This window comes from Arvicanthis niloticus, chromosome 1, assembly GCF_011762505.2.
Source record: "Arvicanthis niloticus isolate mArvNil1 chromosome 1, mArvNil1.pat.X, whole genome shotgun sequence".
NCBI classification, from domain to species: Eukaryota; Metazoa; Chordata; class Mammalia; order Rodentia; family Muridae; genus Arvicanthis; species Arvicanthis niloticus.
The window spans coordinates 110945538-110957583 of record NC_047658.1 but is presented as its reverse complement, the minus strand read 5'-3'; the positions used below and the strand labels follow the sequence as shown (position 1 = coordinate 110957583).

Genomic DNA, 12046 nt, shown 5'->3' with positions numbered 1-12046 from the left:
CTGGGGATTGAACTCAGGCTCTCATGCTTGCACAACAGGCACTTTGCCCATGGAGCTGGCTCCCCTTTGTTGTGTTTCATTGGGAGCCAGTTGCTTCTTTTCAGTCCTTTCATTAACTAAGTGGTGGTAAGAACTTGTTGGCAATGTTGAACAGTACACTCAACAGCAGCACTAGAAGTCAGAGGTGATAGGAGTCGGCCATCATGCTGTTCGTTGTGTGGTCTCGGGTCATTGAGCTAACCAAAAAAACCCAGGCAGGCTGCTTGAAAGGATTTTATTAAGGGCAAAGAGCATTGCTTGACCAAAAATAAATTAGGCAGCTGTGAAAACTGCTGCCATGAAGCAGTGCTTAGAATCAGGAACTAGGGTGAGGCCTCATGTTTGCTGTGGGCACACAGAGCAGGGGAACAGTGCCCACAGACAGTAGCTCCCCCAGAGCAGGGGAACAGTGTCCACAGACAGTAGTTCCCCCCAGAGCATGGGGACAGTGTCCACAGACCATAGCCCCCAGGTCTAACTCCCCACATGCACAGGTTCTTTCTTACTTTACTTAGATTTTCTGCAGTGGGTTTCATATCCAAGCATTTTTAGAACAGTTTGTCACAGGCTGGGCTTTCAGGCAGCACTCTGGGCAGTGACTCATTCTCTGTCAGAATGAGCAACTCACAGGAGTAACTCATTTTTCTTTAAGTATAGGAACTTGTATTTGTTTTGGTTTCTTTCTTTGTTTAAAAAGATAAAGCCTTTAAGCCATAAGGTGCTTTGTCAGGTGTCCGAAGCAGCAGCCTGAACTCCTGATTGTGCCCTTTCTAGACAGAGGACAAGAACCGCCAGTTGCAAGAACGTCTGGAGTTGGCAGAGCAGAAGCTGCAGCAGACCCTGCGCAAAGCTGAGACGCTACCAGAGGTGGAGGCCGAGCTGGCCCAGAGGGTGGCTGCACTCTCCAAGGTGCGCCTGGGCCATGTGGGCTCACAGGCCAGGCCTTGATGTTCTTATCCGTGTGCTTACATCCATGGACTGTCCATGCTGCTGTATGATGGGAGTGCTGTTCCTGTGTAGCTCAAGACCTCTATTCCCCACCAGTCCCCAAACCCCTGTCAGGTGAATGCTGCTGTCCTCAGTGTCAGGTCCAAGACTCACAGCTGCTTGGATTATTTCTCTCAACAAATTGAAGAAAGGTTGTTGCTTCTCTCAGGTCTCTCAAAGATGACATTAGTCTTTCAAGATAGTCAGTTTTTAAGTAATTTCATTCTTTTGAAATTACATTAAAAGGTTTATTTGCTTGTTGAAATGGAGTCTCACTATAGCCCAGTGTGGCCCTAAACTCCTTCCTCTAGTGACTCTCCTTCCTCAGCCATCGAATAGCTGGGACTTGAGGAGCATACTACAATGCTTAAAATTGTGCTTTTAATGTATTGCTTGTGTTTACCATCACTGTTGTTAAGGTGTATGCCCTCTGGGTCCTCACCATCCAGAGCCAAGTAGACAGGAATCAGGAGCCTCCAGAGTGATGACTGGGTTTTAGAGGCAGGAACAACAGCATGCACAGAGGCTGTGGATGTATCCCTGGCAGGATCCTATTCCCTAGGCTTGGTCTTAGTTGCTGGGGAGGGATGGAAGAGGGGCTCACATAAAGACAGCATCCTGTTGGTGAGTGTCGGCCCTGTCCCTACTCCTGGATCTAGCTCTGGGCATCTTGTCCTTGTCAGCTGTAACAGTACCTTGGTCCTCCCCTCTGTGGTCCCCTCCTAAAGTCTCGGTTTCTTTTCTCCCCGCTGTCCTTTCTGTCCTTTCGCTTTATAGTCTGGTCCTTTGCCTTCTGGGAGTTCTGCTGCTAAGGAAGCAAAGCTGTTGGAGCTTACTTCCCAGCTTAGGAAGGTAGACTTGTGCCCTGTGCTTGTGCTTGCTGCTTCCTGCTCTCCATGCTGACCACCAGAGGCACTCAGAGAATGGGATGAGTTGTCCAAGGCAGGGCAGGGTGGGGGACACAGAAAGGCAGTCACTAGCACCTACCACGCTTCAGGTCAGCACACACACAAAAAAAAAGTCACTTCACGGTGTACACATTGAAACCACAGAGGAGGTGCTGATGGGTCTGAGGAAGTGTTGTCCCTTTGCTAGGGTTGACACGGTCTGCATAGCATGAGGTGCTTGCTGCTGCTACCATAGTTTGTAGCCAGTGTGAATGGAAATGAGCAGAGGATCAGCTTCTGTCATCTTTGCCGGCAGGCTGAGGAGAGACATGGCAACATTGAAGAGAGGCTGCGACAGATGGAGGCACAGCTGGAGGAGAAAAATCAGGAGCTGCAGCGGGTACGGATGGGGCTGAGGCTGGCTTCAACAGGTGGGACACAGGCCACTGTAGGCTTAGGCTTCTCTGCCACAGTTCCTTCCTTCTATCTGGTTCTTGTCCTGTTGACCTGACCATGGTCTTTCTGGAATGCACCAGTGTGTTTATTACATACTGGCTGTTGTGTCAGCACCGATGATGGCAGCAGAGGTGTCCCAGGCAGCAGTACTCAGGCACAGTCAGGCTCTTTGAGTTCCAGAGGACTTCTTGCTTTTTTTATCCCCGTAAGAGAACTGTTAGGTCTCCCTAGAGCAGTGATACTCAACCTTTCTAATGCTTTGACTTTTTTTTTTTTTTTTAGATTTATTTATTCATTTTATGTGAGTACACTGTTGTTGTCTTCACACACACCAGAAGAGTGCATCAGATCCCATTACAGATGGTTGTAAGCCACCATGTAGTTGCTGGGAATTGAACTCAGGACCTCTGGAAGAGTAGTCAGTGCTCTTACCCGCTGAGCCATCTCTTCAGCCCCACGCTTCAACCTTTTAATACAGTTTTTTCATATTGTAGTGATCCCAATTATAAAATTATTTTGTTACTTCTTCATAACTGTAATTTTGCTACTGTTAGGAATCACAATGTAAATATCTGATATGAGATGCCTGTGAAAGGGTTGCTTGAATCTTGAGGGGTCTTGACCCATCATTTGAGAACCTGTGCTCTAGAGTTTGTGTGCTAGCCAGAGAGCCCTCCTAAACTCAGAGCAGAGGCCTGTTTGCTTAGGTTACTGGCCCTGTTTGACAGGAGGGATTTAAATCCCATGTTCAGGCCAGAGCATTGATCTGTCCTTAGGCCCTGAATTGCCTCTTAGGATGTGATGGTGTCAGAGCAATTGAATACTAACACACCATAGAGAGCAGCTAGGAGAGTGTTGTTACAGCTGGGTTGTAGGATCTGTCCTAGGAGAGGCAGGCAGAGGACACAGGACACATCCAGACACAGGACAAGTAGCAGTCCTGGACCCTACCTAGTAGCCATGGGCCTACTGTGGAGGGAGGAAGCATGGGTACGTGGCTGTGGAGCCCTTGCACAGCACAGCAGCCAGTGTTTTCTGTCTATTTAAAGCTGCAGAGAACTAGGAGAACTGGGAAGTGATGATTTTAAGCTCCTGTATTAGGTCTTGGGCAACATAGGCTTAGGCACATTGTTAGAGAGCCTGTGAGGCTCACAGTAATACTAAACCCTGAGCAGACAGTCACATCACAGTTGAACTTTCAGCTGTTGGCTTAGAGAGTGTTCAGTTTGAACAGAAACAAGCACACTTTTCAGAGAAAGGCTGTCAAGTGTCTTCCTGGAAAGCCTCCTCCCATGGGGCAGTTATTTTCTCTCAGGCATACTCCGAGGGCCTTGGAAGGTGCTACTACCCATAATTCTCCATACAGGGTTGCTGCGCCTGGTGCAGCCCTTTCTTGGAAATTCAGTCCTGTCTAGGTGTTGAGAACTGAGTGCTGTTGTCTTGAATGTGTGCTGAGCAGGCACAGCTCTAGCCTTGTGTTAGCCCGTTGCAGAGTTACTACATTGTCATTTGTAGTTTTGACTGTAGGCAAAGATGGCCTGCATCCCTACTGATTAAAAGTCAGCTTGTTCAGCCTTCACTTTGTAAATTTAATTTTTTCCCCCTTAAACCTAGACCCAAGCTTTTATTCACACCCAGAGAAATTCCTGGGTCAATATTCAGATGCACCGATTCCTCACATTTCTTCTGTCATCTCCTGGAGCTCTGCTAAGTGTACTCGAGAGCTAGAGATGATTGACGTTCCTGAGACGGTTGCAGGTCTCGGTTTAGCAAAGGCAGTGCCTCTCCAGGATTGTCCTGAGTGTTTCATGTCCCAGAAGCAGTTGTCACTTGAAAGTCCCTTGGGGATAAGAAGATGGGAGCACAGCCTCTGTTGATCATTGGTCCAGTGCTTCTGAAGGGCTGGACGTGAGCTTGAAATTGGAAGCTTTTCCCTCCTGTTCTAGGCAAGGCAGAGAGAAAAGATGAACGAGGAACATAATAAGCGCCTATCTGACACTGTGGACAAGCTGCTCTCGGAATCCAATGAGAGGCTGCAGCTGCATCTGAAGGAGAGAATGGCGGCGCTGGAGGACAAGGTGGGCAGAGGAACTGCTGTGCTCCCTGGGAGATTAGCGCGGGACATGTTCTGCAGACAGGGAAGACATTAGTTAGCTAGTGACTGGCTGTGGTTCTTCCCATTTGAGTGCTGTCTGTGTGTCCATCCCTTCCTTAAATTAATTTATTTTATGTGTCCTGGTATTTTGCCTGCATGTACTACTTGAATGCCTGGTGTCCAAGGAGGTCAGAAGAGGGCCTTGAATCCCTTGGGACTGGAGTTACAGTTAGCTGCTATGTGGTGCTAGAAATCAAACCAAGGCCTTCTGGAAGAGTAACCAGTCCCCTTAACCAGTGTTGAGTACCAGTCTTGACCTGTAGGATGGAGAAGGCCAGTGGCTTCCACAGAGGACCAGGAAGTAAAATACATCTGGCTTTCAGTGCTGGTGCAATCATGTCCTTTTGTGTTCATCATTCCTCACAAGCACTTGTAGTCAGGTCGTCTTTGAATGGTGGGCTTTGTACTAGTACCATTGTACTTAAGCTGGGTGTGGGGCTGCACACCCTGATCCTTGTACTCAGGTTGAGGCAAGACTCTTGAGTTTGGGGCCATCTTGGACTACCTAGTGTCTTAGTGTCACCATTCCTGTGATGTAACAACATGAACAATGCAACTCAGGGAGGAAAGGGTTTATTTGCCTTATGCTTTCGTAGCACTGTTCATCATCAAGGAAGTCAGGACAGGAACTCAAGTGAGGCCATGAGAAGTGCAGCTTACTGGCTTGCTCCTCATGGCTTGCTCATTCTGCTTTGTTACAGAACCCAGTGCTACCAGCCCAGGAGTGGCCCCACTCAGTGAGCTGGGTCCTCCCACATAAATCTAATTAAGAAAATGCCCTACAGACTTGCCTATGGCTGGATCTTCTGGAGGGATTTTCTCCATTGAGGTTCTTTCTGATAAAGACTTGACCTGTGTCAAGTTGATAACAAAACTAGCCAGCACATTGAAACTTTGTTTTCCCAGGTTTCTTTTGACAGAATGGGCTCTAGCTGGCTTAGCCAACAGGCCCCTTATACTAGAGCTTAGCTTTGCCAAACCTCGTCCTTACCTGCACTTGGATTGAGAGTCAGTTTCCATTTCCGTACACAATGCTGTGCTTTAAGAGCATGGCCAGACAGAAGGGATCCAATCCATTCAGCACAGGTAGTCCCAGGTTTCAGCAGTTGCCTTTCTTTCTCTTGATTTGGAAGAAGGCTAAGCCTGGCTTCGAGGGCTTGCATCGTGGAAGGCTCCTGATGACTCAGAGTACATTGAGGTTTAGGGTCTCTACAGAGCGGCCCTGGTGGGCAGCACTTAGGCTCCGACTTCAGATGGCCTGTCCCAGCTGTGCTGTTCTCTCAAGATGTAGCTTAGCGCTATACCGAGGGCAATACTTTCATGGAATTGGGCTGGCGGAAACATAGGAGTCCTGTGAGAGGATTGGAGAGTGCCATTAGAGACCAATCAGAATAGTCAGTCACTCTGACCTCCTCACCCAAGCATTTTCCTTTGCTATGGATAAGCTTTTAAAGTTGTTTTTCCTTCTAGATAGTTCTAATAATAACTCAGACATAATAGCCTTAGTCTAATAATAGCCTTGAACTGCTCCTTTTGCCTCAGTTTCAAGGTCCTGGGTGTACAGGCATGCTGGGGCCTGGCTTTGGACAGTAATGTGTTGTCTTTTACTTTACATGTGAAGCTTAACTTTATGTTTCCTAAGTGGCCAATGAATACCCAAATCTAAAAGTTACTGTAGACCACTTGCAAGAGATTATGAAAATAAATCTGAAAGTCAAGTGCAATGGCTCGCTCATACTTGTCATCTCAGATGCTAAGGCAGGAGGATTGCTGCAGGTCACAGGCTGCTCTGGTCTACAGAACAAGATTGTCTTTTAAAAAACAAACAAACAAAACCTAAAAAGCTAAGCAGCGTCAGCAAAAGCCCTTGCACCACGAGCATGGCACTGTGAGTGTGGCAGACCTACCGTAGGAAGACACAAGTTGTGCACACACAGGGACAGACATTAGCATCTGACCTTACTCGTGCTTAGTATTGGTTGACTGGGCTGTGGCCCTGTTCTTGGTGCCTCCCATGGCCCGGCCCTTCTTTGAGGGCTGCTCTCTGGTTTAAGCAAGTGTAGCCAGTGTATTACATGGAACATTTTGAGGAACCAGCCCTGAAGGACATTTTCTTTTTCAGAATTCTCTACTAAGGGAAGTTGAAAATGCAAAGAAGCAACTAGAAGAGACCCAGCATGATAAGGTACCTCACTCTTTGACTCAGTGAGAATTCTGAGAAGAACTGAGTTATTACGGTGACCGCAGGTATTTGGAGGGAATTGAGACACACTTTCCTGGGGGCTCTTTAGTCCTCACCGTGTGCAGCTCCTTGGAGAGCATGCTGAATAAGTTCTGCACATGTCTGCAACCCTAGGTCCTTGGGAGATCTGTTTGAGACTAATAGCATGGGCCTCTAATAAGAGACAGGGCCAGCAAGGATCTGCTGTGTGGCTTGGGGTGGGAGACAATAAGAACTGGCAGCCTGTGGGTTAGGACGGGTGGGTCCTTTATATATACAGTCAGTGCATGTTATACTCTGGTGTTGCCCCTTTTTAACTTGCCTATCACCAGGAGTACTGCTTTTCATTCATTAGGGCATCCGTGGATTTGGAGACCCAAGTTCTGCTTACTCTAGGACTCAGAAGTGTTCCCAGAATTGAAATGTACCTTATAGGTGCCCAGTCCATGTGAGAGAGTTGCCATAGAAGCTGTTTACTGTTTTCTAGGACCAACTTGTCCTGAATATTGAAGCCCTGAAGGCTGAGCTGGAGCAGATGAGACTGAGAGGTCCTTCACTTCTTCATGGGTATGGTGTCACAGATGGGCTAGTTTTCAGCTCTGTGGGTATGCAAGGGCTTGTTGCTGCCTCTGTGGGCAGCAAGTAGAGTTCCAGAAGGTGGGAACAGGCATCTTAGTATTTAGATGTGCTGACTGAGGTGCCCCGTGATATGACAGGCGAGAGAACATGATTGGAGTGGAAGGACAAGCCTCATAGAGGAGTCCCACTGCAGGAGGGACTGCTGTGAGCAGCTGCTCAAAATCCATTTCCTGGCTTCGGTGCTACATTTGGAACTATCTCATGGAAGGACTCATCTCCTGACAAGGCCACAGTGCTTAGTGCACATCTCTAAAGCACTCTTATCTTGTAGAAGCAGTTCTTCTGGGTCTCACTTTTCTGGTTTTCTTATGAGAGTTGATCTTTAGTAGAATTTACTGAGGTAACACCATTAGATATCAAACAGATTTCCTCTTGGAGCAGGCAAGGAAACTGGAAGGCCTGTGTTATACAAGCTAGGCCTCCTGCAGCCTCTTCTTACCTGACCTACTTTACACCAGGAGGAGAAGATGCCCTTTTTTTTTGGTTTTTCAAGACAAGGTTTCTCTGTGTAGTCTTGGCTGTCCTGGAACTCACTCTGTAGACCAGGCTGGCCTCAAACTCAGAAATCCGCCTGCCTCTGCCTCCCAAGTGCTGGGATTAAAGGCGTGCGCCACCACCGCCCTGCGAGAAGATGCCCTTATAGATCCAGAAACCCTCAGTGCAAAGCAAGAGGGAGAGTCTCCAGGTTGGTCACTGCACTGGAAGATATGACAAGGGCCATGGGATAGAGCAGTCATGGCCAAAGTGATGGAGAGACTAATGCTATCACTGTGGCAGCAACAGACCTGCTGTTGGGAGCCAGTAAGCAGCTTGCTCTCTTGTGCAAGCAAGTGCACAGTGTCCACAAAGCAAGTCCACTTTTTTTTTTTAAAAATTGAAATAAGGTCTCCTGTTGTAACCCAGACTGGCCTCAAATTCATGACACTCCCACCTTTCCCAAATGCCAGGATTCAGGTATGTGTCATCACAGCTGGCTAATGTGTGACTTTTTCAAAAAGGAGTTTTAGGTGTGAAGGGAAGGAGAGGAGCTGAAGGGGACTTAAGATAGAGGAAGTATGTTCATGTTTTCTAGCCTGCGGTGTTAGGTCAGGTGATAGGAGAGGAGGGTGACTGGCTCTGGGAGCCCTGCTATCTTCCTTCTTGCCCTTGAGACATTGGGTGGAACAGAGAGTTGCTGGCCTGTTTGCAGGGGTGTGGCCCTGCCCTGGGAAGGAGGAATTCAGACACAGTGGGACCACTGGCTAGTTTCATAGGACTTGACAGTGAAGTAAGTCACATTGCTGTGATCTGCCCCACAGAGTGGAGAGAGTTGGGAAGTAAGCTTGAAAACAGCATGGGGAGCAGGAGGGCCAGCAGCCCCCAGATCCGAGTCACCTGCAGTTACCATGGAGTTGTGCTCAGCTCCTCAGCGTGCAACTCCGACTGGAGTCATGCTGAAGCAGAGTAGGTTCCTGAGGAATAAGAAGTGAGGGAGTTGGGAGAGAAGCGGAGTTAAAGAGGAAGCCATGAATCTCACATCTTTAAAGCTGCCAAAGGGCTGAGTTGTGAAGTCCCATTGGTCCCCTGTGCAGCTCCAGGGGGAGTTCCCTGAGTTCTCTCTGAAGGAGTTCTGAAGTGAGGGTGTCTACCTTCTTTCCCGGGAAGATTTAGGGCAGCGCTGGGAGGAGGGCAAGTGACTGCTGAGCCCAGGCTCCTGCTGCTCTGCTTCCTCTACATGTTGGCTACAGGAACAGCTAGTGCTCAGGTCCTCCTCAGCTCTGTTACTTTTTCTAGAGTTTTCTTCAACCCAGGGTGTTGTCCTGTGACCCTGTGCACCACTGTGTTAAGTCCTAACTTTTACCTACTCCCAGGAATGCTGTGACCAGCAGCTTGAACTTGGTACAGCAGAAAAGCCACATAGCAGGTGATGGCTACATCCTTGCATGACCTTCCCCTGGAGGAGCTTCTCAAGTGAGCCTCAGATGTTCACACCCATTCCTCCTTCCAGTGTAGTAGCTGGGTGGGTTTTCCTGGCCAGAATTGGGTAGTCAGGAGCTCTCAGACTGGTCTATGGGGACTCTGCACAGAGACCTTTCCAACTTGACACCTTCCTTCTGATTACCTACCTTTTCCTATGTTTCAGCCGACCCCATTTGGGCAGCGTCCCGGACTTCAGGTTCTCTGTGGCAGACGGGCATGTGGATGCTTACAGCACCAGTGCAGTGTTGCGGCGCCCCCAGAAGGGCCGGCTGGCAGCGCTGCGGGACGAGCCCTCCAAGGCAAGGCCTCCGCTTGCGGAACGTCACCTATTCCTCTTGGACAGACTCTCGGTCTCCTTCTTCCCCCATGTTCCTTTCCTTGGCTTTTCTGGCTAAGAGCTTGCTTTTAGGGTATGCTTGCTTTTTGGTTTTAGTTCTCTCTTTAAGAACAGAATTTCTGATAAGATATCCTTTAAGTTGATGCTAATTAGTACGTACTTGAAATAGTAAATAAAAATAAATGAGGCCAGATGTGGTGACACAGCACATATCTATAGTCCTGGCATTCAGGAAGCTGAGGCAGGAGGATTGCCATGAGGTCAAGAGAAGTGCACAGCTGCAGCAGTGAACAGTACAGTATGTACCTAGGTAGTGCTCTGTGGCCAGAGCCATGACGTTCTATGCTGATATCATGGTGACATGTACTTCATAGGCCTCAGGACTCAGAGGCAGCATGACTCAGGGACTCAGGTGCTTATAAATGGGGAAGTTTTGCCAATGTGGATGTAGTGTCTACCAGAGGCCCTTGCTGATGGACCTGCATCGACTTCTCCCAAGCTCACATTTGAAGAAAGCCAGGAGGAAGCCCAGGTCCTTCACTACCTGGGTCTGGGAAGGTGTCAGGCATATTTTCTCAATTACTGTGAGTCATGGTCTGTCCCCACATGGGACCCATAAGAGTTGTCCTCCAGTTGAAGAGAGGAGTTTGTTTTCAAATCTCTGGAGTATATGCCAAGGATCAGAAGCAGGAAATGGGTACCGTGGACACCTGGACTTTAGAGTAGCTAGGCTGTCACTGTGAGTGTTACAGGCTAGGGGAATGACAAGCCAGGAGGGGTGGGTCCTGGGCTCACATGAGAAGCCTGTCTAGGGAGGACCACAGCCAAGCCTGTGCCTGTGCCTGTGCCTGTGCCTGTGCCTGTGCCTGTGCCTGTGCCTGTGCCTGTGCCTGCTGACAGCATGGGCAAGCAGGTGAACAAAGGGTAAGGCAGTTGGTAAGGGCTGATTGCCACTGCCTTGGAGTAGCTCTTATGGAGGAAGGTGCTCTGCCCTCTTTAACCCTTGGGAGTGGAGAGTAAGGAACAGAGATAGATGGGCAGTTGCTGGAGAGGTTTTGCTGGTGAGCAAGGAAGTGGGATGTTGGGTAGGAGGTTGGGGCAGGGTAAGGTTTTCCTGTCTCTGTCTGTTTCAAGATGAGAGATGGGGGGCTATGTTCTTATCTTGGGATAAACCAGCTGAGAGAGGGTGCCACAGCGGATGTAGTCTTCTGGAGGAAAGGGGAAAGCATTCATTAACCACCAGTGGATTTAATACTGGCTGTAGTGGGCAGTGGTCACAACAGGGCTCTTCTCTGTACTGCCCTTTCCCCTGGAAACTCCATCATGGGCCACTGGCTGTGTCCAGGTGCCTGCTTTGCTTTCCTCCTCTGGCTTTTCTTGGTGCTTATCAATACCAGGCTTGGGAAGCTCATACCTAGAGCATCATTTTATGGTAGTTGAGCACGCCCCTTCAATGTGCTCTAGGCTTCCTTTTTAATTTGCACTAAAGTGGGGGACCTGAATATAGATGCTAAATGTCTGAGGCATTACTATCATAGGATAAGTGCTTGCTTTCTCACTTTGAGACAGGCTCAGCATGGGCCCAGTCTGGTTGCCAAATCTACACCCATCTCTGCATCTGCCTTCCAGGTGTTTTGATTACAAGTGTGCTCCACAGTGCCCAGCCTTCCTGTCTGTCAGGTGTCTCTTGTTTAGCAGCAGCTGCTCAGGTGCATAGGCATCTTCCCAGAGCCTTGGACTCTATTAAAATATTTACATTTCTGATAGCAGCTTTTCCTGCCTGTAGGGTACTTGTTGTCACTCTTGCCTGCTGAGACATAGTATTCTTGTTGGTAGGTGCAGACCCTCAATGAACAGGACTGGGAACGGGCCCAACAAGCCAGCGTCTTGGCAAATGTGGCACAGGCATTTGAGAGTGATGTTGATGTGTCTGATGGTGAAGATGACCGAGATACTCTGCTCAGCTCAGTTGATTTGCTGTCACCCAGTGGGCAGGCTGATGCCCAGACACTGGCCATGATGCTTCAGGAACAACTGGATGCTATCAACAAAGAGATCAGGTATGTATCTGTGTATATATAGGGGACACAGGATAGGAAGTATCAGGGTTTGATGGCGTATATCTGTCCCAGCACTTGGGGGTGGAAGCAGGAGGAATAGTAGTTTAAGGCCAGCCTAGACTATAAGTAATTTTGAGGCCAGCCTGGGCTACATGGAACTCTGTTTCAAAATAAAAGCAGCAAACAAGAAAGTAAAAGGTAGAAGAAGATGGGGATGAGATTGGCATAGAAGTTGTGAAGGTGCGAGGGTGGAAGGAAGGAGACTGGGAGGCAGCCAGAGGAGACTGGGGTAGATGCTGTACAGGG

The 12046-nt window shown here is 48.7% G+C and overlaps 1 protein-coding gene across 13 annotated transcripts in view; it reads left to right on the top strand.

Moving 5' to 3' along the window:
- The window catches only part of Ppfia1 (PPFI scaffold protein A1), a 72984-nt gene that overhangs the window by 32312 nt on the left and 28626 nt on the right, over nucleotides 1-12046 (top strand). For 9 of the 13 annotated variants that reach the window (XM_034524558.2, XM_076914344.1, XM_076914322.1 and 6 more), the window contains exons 9-16: nucleotides 814-948; nucleotides 1804-1878; nucleotides 2230-2313; nucleotides 4316-4447; nucleotides 6647-6709; nucleotides 7233-7312; nucleotides 9507-9642; nucleotides 11517-11740. In XM_034524558.2, coding sequence (XP_034380449.1) covers nucleotides 814-948; nucleotides 1804-1878; nucleotides 2230-2313; nucleotides 4316-4447; nucleotides 6647-6709; nucleotides 7233-7312; nucleotides 9507-9642; nucleotides 11517-11740 — 929 coding nt within the window. The remainder of the gene's footprint in view (nucleotides 1-813; nucleotides 949-1803; nucleotides 1879-2229; nucleotides 2314-4315; nucleotides 4448-6646; nucleotides 6710-7232; nucleotides 7313-9506; nucleotides 9643-11516; nucleotides 11741-12046) is intronic. The other 4 variants (XM_034524473.2, XM_034524480.2, XM_034524543.2 and 1 more) reach the window with 1 other exon arrangement.